This window comes from Typha angustifolia, chromosome 11 (genome assembly GCF_048772165.1).
Source record: "Typha angustifolia cultivar Huaian chromosome 11, ASM4877216v1, whole genome shotgun sequence".
NCBI lineage: Eukaryota > Viridiplantae > Streptophyta > Magnoliopsida > Poales > Typhaceae > Typha > Typha angustifolia.
In genome coordinates, this window is record NC_133249.1 from 1184042 (window position 1) to 1196910 (window position 12869).

Below are 12869 nucleotides of genomic sequence, written 5' to 3' on the forward strand. Positions count from 1 at the left end.
CGAAGAAGGTGAAGGATTCCCGATCCAGATCCAAGATTCATACGACGACCCAATCAAATCAAGGTTGACATATATCAATCCGAACTAAGCAACGGAGGCGGCGGGAGAATCGCAAGAGAAAACTTGGCGTGGAAGCCGCCACGCCTCGGCGGATCCGAAGCACATGTCATCAAGGGCTTCGCTGCGGCACCACCGGCACCATTTGCGGTTCCTCACGCACTCGCTTCTGGACCCCAAATCACGGCAGTTGGATCCTCCGCCACCGGCTTCAACGAGGAGATCGCGACGGAACGAGAAGGCGCCGCCGCCGTCCTTGCCGGTAAGATCGGCAGAGGAGAGAGAGGAGAGGCATAGAAGGGAAAAAACTAGGGCAACGGTAGCGCTTGTCCTCGGAGCCATCGACGACGGTCCAGAGAGACCTGGGTCAAATCGAGGACGAGGACCGGATCCTAATCGTCCCTTCTCATTCGTCTCCGATCTTGTTATTACTACCAGACATAAATAACCCACACTTAATACATAAGGACCAAGAAGGCGGCGTTACTTGCATATGTATATATATAGTTTGGTAGCATGCTTGGATATTCGAATAGGATTTTAACACTCAAGAGATGGTTTATTAATAAAATCAACGTGGTTAACAGTATGATCATAACAAATTTCAAATGGGCTTCTTTTTCTAGTCGATAGATCTGGATACACGTTGTAGGCAAACACCAGCAGTTAGCAGTCACGCAACTAACATTCCAGTTATCATTATAGCCCAAGCAAAGTATAATAATTAGTTCAATAAAAGTTTACAACGCAAAGCCATAGGCAATTCACATTTTTCTAAACCCTTGGCAGGGCAGCACTAGGAAAAACTCCCAGATGCTTCTGCAACTATCAACAACGGAAGGACATAAAATCAAAAGACACTACATATCGATCATTTCAGATTTTTTGCTTCAACTTATGGAATCATTCATATTCCCCAATGGAAGCAACTTGGTTAATTGTGCCTCGAGACTTCCTTTTTTTCACTGTTCCTGAACCATAAGATGTGAGATGTCTTCGGTTTAGAAGAATCCTACCGAGCCAACCAAAGAGCTCCAGAAGAAACAAACTGGATGATCTTCGATACCAAGTATGCTGGTCTGAGAGAGCAACTTCAGTTACTGCTGAACTGCTAAACCACTTGGAGGAAGCATGAATAACAAGCTGGATCCTATCAACCAGTGGCCAAGACTAAGCATCCAGCCACGGTTCATGCAGGAAGTAAGGAAATCCTAAATGCATCTGTAGGTCAAACGACGATCTTCATAGCTGTGGAGATTAGTACTCATGATATTTACAGTAATCTGTACAGATTAGTGGCTGCAGATCAAAGTTCAAAACCACCATTTAACTGAACTGACAAAGATGGCCTGCCAATATTGCTAAGAGGTGTTTCCACGCTGATAACTATTCCCGAGTTCCCTACATGCCCATTCCACTTAGATCTCCCAAGCTGCCAATGAGATTAATATTTGTTATTACCTATAAGACTATTAATCATCAAAGGATGGGCCACATGCATGATACACCATTTTAGTTATGCAAGAGGACTAAATGACTGACCATGCTTGGCAATTACAGAAAAAAGTACTTACAGAAAGTGAGGCAAAAGCAGAAGGACGTGCTGTGCAAGAGCAACCACAAATTAAGTTGAGTTCCTCCTTCACAGAATGGATAAGCTCTGCGCGAAATCCAGGATCACTTCCTCCAAAAGTGGGGCAAACACTGACCATTGAAAGAGGGAAAAAAAAGAAAGAAAAAATGAGGACTTGGACTGATCAACTACACAAAAAGTAAAATAATATCAGAGTACACTGCATCAATTCAGTGGACAATCAGTTATGCAACATATGGAGAAATACCATCTCCACATGAGTCCCGTGTTGGGTGCCAGTCAGACATTCTACATGTATCATATCTTCTCATTAACTAAGAGGGACTCTTTAAAAAAGCCTGGAATTTTCTTAAAGGTAAACAACTTGACACCAAAATCTGAAAATGGTTTGGACGATTTAAGAACCTTATGAAACATTGTGGAATGCTCTGGATAATTTTAGAGAGTTGGAATGGTAAAGGACCTGTAATAACTAACAACAAAACCTATTATCTATTCCTAACTGGTGCAACTGTTTAATGTAACTTGTCTGAACATGAACACAGCTTAAATAGAAATCTAAACTCGAGAGAAGATTGGGATTATTCTTGTCCATCCTTATAAAATAGTTTCGGGTAATAGTAGCAATCTAATACCTGAATTGGATGCTAGGTCTCACCATAAGACCAGACCTTTTCCAAGCTACCGCTTGTGCAACTTCAAGTGAAAACGACTTATCAGGCCATTGCAGCATTGGAGTTACTCGTGTCCCTCGTTTATTCTTTCAAAAGAACAGAGAACAAATCATCAGGTATAAATGAAATAATAAAGGAATATAGGGGCAAGGAACTGCTAATGGATACAAAAAAGTTAGTAAGATGGAACAAACATAGCATGTAAAAAATGAATGAAAAGAAACAAAAAAGAAGAGAAAACCAGAGCAACCTTGCCATGCATCTAGTTTTCATAGTTTATTGGTTCTCATTCTTTCATCAGCTTATTGTAAAGAATGATTAATCTTACAATCATAAAATAATTTTCTTCAGCTGTTCTGCTTGGGACATATCTCTGGCCCCACTAACCATGGCCTAAAATCTAACAGCAATTACTGTTAACACTAACCTTGCAGGAGAAGGAAATTTTTGTTTCTCCGGGATACCGTCCTTGACCTTGAAGTAGGCCACCAAATAGTGGAAGGAATGCACTAGTTGTCAATCCCTCACCAGCAACATAGGTTAGCTGTCCATTTGGGAACTGCACGTCCATGAACGACTGAAAAGAAAAGAAGCACCAAGGTGGCAGGTTCAATAAATATTGTAAAAATTCAGTTATCACAGAAGGAAGAATAGTGTTTGTAATAAAGTAACCTATTAAACATGCCCAAATGCCACGTTCTAATGTTAACAAAGTGCCAAAGCTTCAATGCTAACACTTACATAAATATTTGGAATTATCATAGTTCACTATGCAAGTAGTAATAAAGTCCTACGGAGAAACCATTCTACCAAATATACTTACCACATGAAAATGAAACAATAATTACAGGCATATGATAGTTTTCTTTTCTGTGCTTTTCTTATTAGTTTTTACCAAGAAATTTTCTCCCAAAGAATTACTGGAGATGCCCATACCTAAGCACGCTAGCCAAAACAATATGATATGGACTGGACAAAGGAATTGCAAAATGAATTAATTGCAACAATAGCATATCAGCATGTATTCTATCTGCCGTGTCAGCTAGAAATACTTTCTACTGTCAAATCACAAGGATAAGCATGATAAATAAAGATTGTAGAAATCTGGAACAAATTAGCAAGGAAAGACTATGATTACTTACACAAGCAAGTGGGTTGAGACAGATCATTGACATCAACAACCATCTTCTATGTTTTGACCACAAAGCTGGGCAGAGTGAATGCAGTCCATTCTACAGCAAAAGAGAACCATACTGTCAGTATGTGCAGACAGACAGAAGGTATCCAAAACACTTGGGCATTGTGAGCCTTCAATGAATTGAATAGAAAAAATCATTTTAGATGCAACATCACGAAAATAAGACATTTATTATTGATTTCAAGATAACAGTATGAGAAGGAAATTGGAAACTAGTAACTTGCTAACAAAGAATCTTTGAAGCGTTCATGGAGATGTCAAGGAACACATATTCAGAGTAAATTACAACAATAAATAAATTTGTAGTTTTGTAACTGTCGTTTAGCCAGTGTTGCATCATTAGTGATTCTATCTAGTCATGGAACTGTTCATCTTCTATCAATATAGAATTTTGACAACAACCATTCTCCATGTCAATTTCAATATCAAACCCTTGCGCATCATATCACCAATAAATAATACGAGCACTCATGTGTGCTTCTAATTCAACTAATAAAAACCTAGGCATAAAAGAAAAGAAAAAAGCAGGAACTTCTTCGTAGTGGTTCCGTTCCATGCCTCATTTCATAGGGAACCTCAAAGTGGCGCGGCATTGGAAAATAATGTTGAGAGTGACAAAAGTAATGACATCTTGATTTCATTAATTTCATTAAACAAGCAAAGAGAGTTATAACCAACAGTTAGATGTTATAAAGTGGCCATTGCAAAAAGCTAGAGATAAATAAGATAAGAGGTCGGAACCTTTAAGTATGCTAGCAGAAGAATGGATTACCTTTCGATCATAACCATACCAAAGCAAGTGTTGCTTTGATAGATGAACAGGCAAAAGAAGTGTTGAATCCCGAACAAATAGTACAGGTCCAAGCTGAATAAGAAAAAGAGGTGCACTCTCATTTCCCGTAGTTGAACCACCACGTGATGCCTCTATTCTCCATAGGTCTCCCCTTGCAACTACAGAACTCTCAACTTCTTGGTTTCTACTATCATATGTTGATGAGATATTTATTGAACCCTGCATTTGACACATTATTTAGTCAGTTAACATACTATTAAAATCTACGGTACCTATTGAAGATGGCAAGACTGATGCACATCCAACAATTCTGGCAATTGTCGACTCCTCTTCATCAATGTAAATAATTCCTCTCTTAAAAAAATCCATCATCTTTCTAGGTTTTTCCAATAATATGGGCCGATTAGAGTAGAGGGAAGGTAGAAAAAGAACATAAATTTTTATGATAAACTGTCAGCATAATATCAACCCTCTAACGATTCGTGCTATATTCCAAACTAAAACAAATTCACAAAATATAGGGACCTGGCATATAAAATATACAAAGTGAGGCTATTTAGTTAGAATGGCACACAAAGGAAGAAGTGGACCATTGGCTCCAAGATTTTTAGATAGGTTTTATTAGTTGTGGGTTAAGTTGAGCCGTTATCCATGCATGAAGAACTAAGCATTCCTTACACATAAATAGAAGATCAAGCTATCATTAAGTCTCTAGTATACGTTCAGTATAACCAGCAAGATAAACACTTACAGAACAAAATGGATATGATAAGCCAACTTTGAAATAAGGATGAGGTAATACTAAAATCAATCTGATAATAAACCTTAAATCTAGAAGAGTTGAATACTAAAATCAATATGATAGAGCTTAAAATTAGAAGAGTTGAATAGGCTGTGGAATGAATTGAAATCATTACTTGGTTGAGAAGAAAGTTACTGTCAGCTAGTGATTGGGTGGCCTAATTACCTCCATTCCAGAAAAATGCATATGAGTCCTCCTGTTGCCTCTCAGTGACATTTAAGATAATAGCTGTAATACAAAATAAATTTACAGGCTTTCCTGCATTTAGGTAGAAGGTCTTTCAACGAGATAGAGGGAAAGATACTTCGGTATTGGCTTGAAATATTCAAGGTACTCTAAAATGATCTCTTACTCAATAAAGGAAGCTTTTCTCCTGATTCCAAGACATTTCTCTGTCTACCTTTTCCTAATTGAGATGTCTACTTTTCTAATACTACCTAAACAGATAATATGCTTAAATGCAGAAACAATAGGCTCAATTCCTTTCCTGTTAAATCAGTCGATTAACTACCTCAAATGCAAAAGTAATTAAATTTAACAGATATTCACAATACACACACCAATCTATTTGGAGCACCAGTGCATGCCTATAATGGAATACCTTAGATTTCGTCCTTACTTCCAGTAGAAGTTCTGCACTTCTGATTAGTATGACACGGCCAGTAGACTTCTAATTTGTGCATTCCATACTCCAATTCGATAAGGAAGAAGATAGAAGGAATCGCAACTACTTTCTAGCTTCACAGAATCAAGAAAAATAATACTTGAGAATTACGTGAAATTTCATCCGAAATCTTACCTTTGGCCTTCTGAAGAGCCCGGAAGCTCCGAGATCAAATCCAAACCCGTCCTCCTCCTCTTCGTCCAAGCTATTCCTCACAGTGGCCGCGTCCACAAATCCACGGTCTCCAAACTGGTCGACTGCCAATCCGAGCTCGGCATCCCCGCTGCGTCTCTCTGCAACCCCATCCCACCTCCTATTCTCCAACGAAGCTGACGTTAACGCCAGCACAGACTCCGGCCGGTCATCCTCTTGCCGGAACGGCGCCGGAAGCTGCCGGAAGAACTGCTGCACTACGCCGTTGATGCAGGCGCCGAATTCCACGCCGGCCTGGCCGATCCGGCTGCCGATGTCGAAGAAGGAGGCGGCAGAGGGGAAGAGTTCGCCCTTGACGGCAGCGGCATGGAGATCGAGATCGAACGGATTCTTGGGGGGAGAAGGCGGCCATGCGAAAGGAGGAGGGGCGATGTGGGATTGGATGAGGCCGGTAAAGCCCTGGGCGAGGCGATCTGCAAGGTCATGACCCTGCCGCTGCATCTCCTCCCATGCTTCGAAGGATCTCTCCACGGACATCGGAATTAGAGTTAGGGTTTCCAGTATTTGGTGTAGGAGATTACCCAAAAAAACAAAAGATTAGAGATGACGGGCCGACGAGGAGCCGAGGAGGAGGAAGCGGAGACAGCGGAGATAATACGACTAGGTAAAGGCAAGGGGCTGGGAAAAATAAAGACAAAAATATGGGGGAAAATATCGAAAAGAGATGAGATCAAACATAAGTTAGTATTTGGTCGACAAGGATTTATTTTATATGGTTGGAATTATCAGGATTTCTAGTGCTAGAATAAAAATACGGTTTTTAGGATTTATCCGTTCGGAATAATCTTTATGATCACAAATGGTAGTGACCACTGAGCCTGACTTGCCTAGCTGGCTTAGAAAGGGAGGTTTAAACTATTCACTCTTGTGTATATTACACTTACACTTGAATCTTCTTAATAGCAAAATGATTTTTTTTTTAAATCCTTTTTTGTTTTTTTAGTATTAACATTTACATTTTAGCCTTCTAGTGCAAAGCCCCCTGTCAATTTTGCAAATTTGTACGGCTTAGTTCACAAAGAATATTTTCTTTTAGTGAGAAAGTCAAACGTCTTACTTCAAAAAAAAAAAAAAAAAAAAAAAAAACCCGTAGAAGTTATTTTGACAAATACCAGTAAATCTCGAGAAGAGTCACCCTTTAAAAAACCACCTTAAAAGGTTAAGAGTATCTAAAATAGTGTGATTCAATCGCCTAGGAGGAGGAGCAAAAGAGAAACACTGCACTTCTTTCTCAGCAAACAATTGCAAATCCAAAATCACAAGGAGTTAGTCAACCAGGCCCACAAATCAGTACAAGCAATCATTTCAAGTTCAATTAGAATGCCCTTTCTACAGTGATTGCAAATATCCGAAAGGGATAACACCAAGACAAGTTTTAACTATACAAAAGATGTTTATAAATATTGGAACCTAGAAGCAAATAATCTCGATGCAAATCCTTGTATACCCTTCACATCTACTCTGTGCATTCTCTGATATATTTCCAGTATATAAAACACATCCTGATTCAAGTTTTTAAACAAAATTGACGAACTTAAATATCCTGAAAGAGGAAGGAGGCATAACACAAGAAACAAAAGGTGGGTCTCTTTAATCCTCTCTATCTCTCTATAAACACCACAGTGATCTAAAAAACAAAGGTGGCAAAGAGATGTTAAGCATAAGAATCTCCATCACCAGGCATCTCACCGGCCATTCAACCTGGTCGTCACACTCCCAAGAGTGAGCTCCAGTTCATCAGATCCACATTCCTCATGGATCCTCTCTCCTTCCCAAGGCTTCACCACCCCGGTTGCCACGAGATTGACATTGCTGCTGCTCCCAAATGCAAACTCATCCGAAGCACCATCAGACATATGCACATCAGCCCCAATGGGGACTGGGGAGCATGTCCCACTCTGCCCTGGTGTCCACATTCTAGAAGACCCACCACCGGCTGATGCTTCCTTGAATGAGCTAAATGGGTTTGATGAAACAAGGCTGAAGGTTGGGGATGAGGGGCTTCCAGCTGGGACGTGCAACCCAGCAAACCAATTAGGATCTGCAACAACCTGCCTTCCGGGGCTTGGCGGTGTGGACGACGCTAAAAATCCAAAATGGGTACCAACCCATGGCGGCTGGGCAGGTTGATCATCCCAATCATTCTTGATGCGAGGAGTCCCTGCAGACGGGGAGCTAAGCGGAGGGGTTACAGGGGCGCTTATGGAGCCTCCATGCATGTAGACATGGTGGTCAGGTAGCTTTGATGAGGAGGCTGAGGAAGACGCCGAGGAGAGATTCTTGAGCCATGGAATGAGCGAATTTCCTTCAGCAGCATTACTGGGATTATTCACATTGGTGATGTAGGAGGAAGATGCAGGACTTGGTAAGGATGATGAAGCCGGGCTTGGATTATAAGACGCGCATGGACTTGGCTGGTACGATGAGCAAGGGCTTGGTGAAGCTGAGCCACCTACGACATCTGTGCGCTCCATTGGCTTGCATCCCTGCATTATGCAAGGCAAATCTTAAAAGAGTAGTTCCGCTTCTACTTGGTCTAGTTTGACAGTTTAAGAAGCATAAGCTTTTCATACTTGAAATACAGATACGAATCAAATTGCACCATATTGGAAGGCGAGAGATGCTATAATTTGCTATGTTGATGAAGAAGCAATGAAAATTATCAGTCTGTAGCATAGGGAATGGGTGTACAAATGAGGGTATAAAGCAAATGTATTGATCTAAGTTCCTAACTTTCCTATGCTACAGAGTACAGATCAGCACATATCGATATTCCTAACCATGATAAAATTCCAAATTCCAACAAATATTCATCCTTTCACGTAATAAATGACAGCGAAGTTTATGTGTTGAATATAAGAAACTTAAAACCATGAAATTATATATTGAACATGGAGAAGGTTCAATAGTTCTGTATGATTAAACTGAAACATAATATCCATGTTATAGTATGATCCTTCAGAACTTAATTAAGGAGGGTGGATCTGCAATTCTGCATCAATGAAATGAGAAGCATAATGAAGAAACCAAGGAGTAACTAGAGAGGACGAGTAATTTCTGCTTCATCCAATCACCAATTTCCTTACAAAACATACAATTGAAGTTACAATTCCTCAACAAACACTTGCATATCATCAATCATACTCTTAACAGCTAATGTCATAGTATCCCAGCAATTTGAATTTAGCTCTACAGATAAAGATCCGTTTTCACAGTTCTGCAAAAGTTAAATACTGACTATAGCACATAAGATAAAGAGCACAAATTAACTTATAATATTAGCTGCATTACATATTAAGCCAAATTAATGAATAATGCCTCATGATTTGAACAGAATTCCTATTCAAAATCTCTGGACAACCTCATCTACCACTGATATCCGAAAACTTATCTCAAAATTCATCAGAATAAAGTAGTGTTGTAGTACAATTTTTTACTCCTTTTGCTAATTTGTCAAGAGTTTACAGATCCTTATCGGATCCCTCAATAGATAATATTTTGACTGTATCCTCTCCAATGTTATCTAATAGGAGTTAATAATCATTAGAGGAATTAATAATAACTAATGTATGACATATTGATGTCATGGCCTTCATCTCCGGCCAACGAGGGACCATGAAATGAACTAAAAATTCGATCTTTAGTAACAGTAAGCCCCACTTCATAGCTCCTATACTCCGGAGGACCACAAAGAACAACCTTTTCCCCACCACGTTCGAACTTTCACAGCGTACGACGCTCTCCACCGATTAGTCCATTACCCACTACAACAGTCAAAGTACGCGGGGGTTGCGTGACGCTATGCTAATGCTCGGGCTAATTTAGTCAATTAATCCAAACAGAGACAGACTCCCTCCTCTAATCGCGCCAATCATTTTTTATAATTACAATTAATAACGTAGAACGATTAAAGTAACCAAACGTGCACCGGCCGTTCCGGTAACGTTATGCGTAAATCAACCCCATATGTGAATACCCACCACGCCAAATAAAAAAGGTGCATCGTATTCGTCCGTCACGACCTTGACCGGCGGAGTGTAGCGATCACAGGCAAGATCCACTAGCATGCGCAGATTGGGTACGAGAGGGAGATGAGGTGGGAATTAAGGTTACCTTCCGGTAAGTGTTGCCGTCCTCCTCGACGATCCACCCCGCCTCGTTGCACAGCGCCTTGAGGACCTCGTTGTTGTCGCAGTGCTTGGGGAGCTTGTAGTTGCCGTACATGCGGAGCCCCGAATAGATCTTGGCTGCGATCGCCCTCCGCCGCCGCTCCCTCCTCTTGTTGTTCTCCCTCTCCCTCCACGTCGGGAGCCTCGCCCCCGAGGTCATCTCTCGCTCCAGGAAGCCGAATCCCACAGGAAACGTCGACGGGAAACGAGGGATCCGATACGGGGTTGATCTGGAATCCGAGAGATCCGGCCGCCGGAGAGCTTGGTTTGGGAGGAGCAGACCGGCTTCGCAGGTCTCGTCGAACTGTCGAAGAAAACGGAAAGGGGGAATAAAAAGATGGACTGCGACGAAACTAGGCAGATGGGCGAATTAAATACAGCGAAGGTCTTGAAATGGTCGTGGAAGGTCGTAAAATTACGATGCTGCCACTCCGATCCATATCATCCCCAGTGTGGTTAGCGGTAATTGAGGGTCAGGTGATAGTTTTGCCTCTCGTAGAGCGTGGTTCGTGTGTGAACAAGCAGCTAAGATTGCGGGAACCGATCGTCTGCGTTCTAGACTGCTTTAATTTAATACATTCGACCCTCCGTAGGAAATAGAAGTAAATACTCTGATTCGCACGAGTCGATGCCACATAAGCCATGTGAGTTATGAGCTATGGGCCTTATGTCAGTAAGAGAGAGAGAGAGAGAGAGATGGGAGTAAAAAGAGGCATCTGGGTATTATAGGGCTGCGTCAAATCAAACAGTGTAATTTTAGAATATGGCTCGGAGAAGTAAAAGCCTTGAATAGATCGGACCCAGTGCACCGAACAAAGAGTACTTTGGCTTAATCGAACGGCAGAGATCGGCTACGGAGAGCTACACGAATTGGACTGGTCAAACGAGAGCCACGTATCTCCTCCACGTGGATCGCTGTCAACGCCCTACGAGACAACTGAAGGAGTAGTGGATCCCACGGTGGTTCAGAAGTCGCACGTGTACGACATGGGCCGATGCGAGGTCCCGCGCTCTCGCCTCGGCCGGCTGTACGAGCGGCCGCATAATAAATCTTTTAAGTAGTAAATAATATGTGTGATTTATCTCGTTAACTAAAAATTTAATTACTAGCGATTTAGATATTTAGATAGGCGTGAGAGCGATCGGCGACGAAATGCCAAAGACTCGTTTCACGTGATAGTGGGGCCCATGCGCCGAGCTCGGACAAAACAAGTCGCGCACGAGGGGAAAGCGGAAACTATTTCTATATATATATATATATATATATATATTGGAGGAAAACCCCAATGCCCATCGGACGTCCTTCCTTTCTCCACAGCAGAAGGCCACCACTGGACCGTCGGATGATCGCGGGAGCTTAAGACAGCAGCTCGGTTCCCCTACTTCCGCGTGTGGGGGGTAGCCAGAGGTTTGAGAACGCCACTTGGATGCACTTCTCCCGGCCGTCCGATCGCAACAAGATCGCCACCAATAACGTGCCTAGTCACGCGGTTCTCCTCCCCCGCTCACGTGTCAGTGAGCCGGTACTAGCTCCGAGGATGGTCGGAAACGCGTGGGCATCAAAAAGTGTGTCGCGGGTCACGAGTGTTGTTACGTACTTGAATTATTAAAACCCAGCCATTAATTACGTATCAATTTAAATAAGCATTACCATGATCACTGTAGTACTATATTCTCTCTCTCTCTCTCTCTCTCTATATATATATAGATATTCAAAGTCAAAGAGACGAGTAGAGTGCAAGTCTGGTATTCCGAGTTGCACACCCACGTGAATTGATGCAGAAAAAGATAGATAACTATCGAGACTTATCTTGAGTTATTTATTCGGTACATCGGATGCTCCCGATGTGAGGCAGGACCGCAGGAGCAGCCCCTGTCAATTTTCTCAAGTCGATAAGTGTCAGGGAAAAAGCCAACCAAAGAGTGACATTTAGGCTGACGTAGAGTAAATATCGTTAAGATTTTGTTTAATAAAAAAAACATTATATTTTGTCAAGCTTGTTTTATCCAAGGACGAGTAGAAAGCTTCTTCCCTTCGGCTCTGAGCTTACTGAATCTTTATAAAGAATAAAACTTACCACTGCAACTCCAGGTTTCTCTAAGTAAATTAATTAAGCTTTTAATTATGGTCTGAGATGTGAATTGGGGGGGTGGGTATGTCGAGGAATCAAAGCACAGAATCTCGTTCTTCTTTTTATTAAAGTTTATTTGAACCCTTTTAATATCTGTGATCACAAGCAGAGGAAGGAGAGACAGGAAGTCTTAACGAGCAGAGAGATGCTTGCAGGCGATTAACTTGCACAGAGTTCGGATAACGAACCAGATGCCTTTTGAACGGCTAAGATGGTCTGAAATCTCCAAATTTCAGTACGCATGAAAAGAATCTTGTCCACCTTGTTTCAGCCAACAATTATATTCTAATTGTTCTATTATGAGCTTGTAAGTTAATTATAAGTTAGATAATAGAGCCAATCATTATGAAAAAGAAGATGTTTTACCAGACATCAATCCTAGCATTCACTAGCAAAAACAAACAATAACCTACCCTTTTTTGGGGGTGAAAAGAAGGCTATCAAGGAGTTGGCGAGCTTTTATTGGTGAGGTTTATTAGAAGTAGAGAATCCGATTCAATTACCAGGTTGGAGACTGGATGTGAAGGACTAACAAGTTCGGCTTCCAACTGAGGGGCAAGAGAACTACAACAC

General features: G+C 41.5%; 2 protein-coding genes across 2 annotated transcripts; both read right to left on the reverse strand.

The window, feature by feature from the left end:
* Positions 1–750: 750 nt before the first annotated feature.
* On the reverse strand, positions 751–6660 carry LOC140770860 (uncharacterized). The gene is made up of 7 exons (XM_073112172.1): positions 5918–6660; positions 4296–4535; positions 3468–3557; positions 2753–2902; positions 2287–2411; positions 1632–1761; positions 751–1489 (listed from the first exon to the last, which is right to left on the reverse strand). Exons 1-7 carry the CDS (start codon positions 6470–6472, stop codon positions 1364–1366), a joined length of 1416 nt encoding a protein of 471 aa, XP_072968273.1. The 5' UTR covers positions 6473–6660; the 3' UTR covers positions 751–1363.
* A 577-nt stretch (positions 6661–7237) lies between these two features.
* LOC140770861 (protein BZR1 homolog 3) lies at positions 7238–10520 on the reverse strand. The gene is made up of 2 exons (XM_073112173.1): positions 10109–10520; positions 7238–8481 (listed from the first exon to the last, which is right to left on the reverse strand). Exons 1-2 carry the CDS (start codon positions 10322–10324, stop codon positions 7681–7683), a joined length of 1017 nt encoding a protein of 338 aa, XP_072968274.1. The 5' UTR covers positions 10325–10520; the 3' UTR covers positions 7238–7680.
* Between the last annotated feature and the right edge of the window lie 2349 nt (positions 10521–12869).

What these genes read in the sequence shown, in the direction of transcription:
- LOC140770860 (XM_073112172.1), bottom strand. Translation starts at nt 6,472, where the DNA reads ATGTCCGTGGAGAGATCCTTCGAAGCATGGGAGGAGATGCAGCGGCAG. An exon ending in AAATTTCCTTCTCCTGCAAG is followed by an intron (nt 2,412 to 2,752) that starts GTTAGTGTTAAC and finishes TTCTTTTGAAAG; the next exon opens with AATAAACGAGGGACACGAGT. An exon ending in CTGCTTTTGCCTCACTTTCT is followed by an intron (nt 1,490 to 1,631) that starts GTAAGTACTTTT and finishes TCTCATTGGCAG; the next exon opens with CTTGGGAGATCTAAGTGGAA.
- LOC140770861 (XM_073112173.1), bottom strand. Translation starts at nt 10,324, where the DNA reads ATGACCTCGGGGGCGAGGCTCCCGACGTGGAGGGAGAGGGAGAACAAC. An exon ending in ACGGCAACACTTACCGGAAG is followed by an intron (nt 8,482 to 10,108) that starts GTAACCTTAATT and finishes TGCATAATGCAG; the next exon opens with GGATGCAAGCCAATGGAGCG.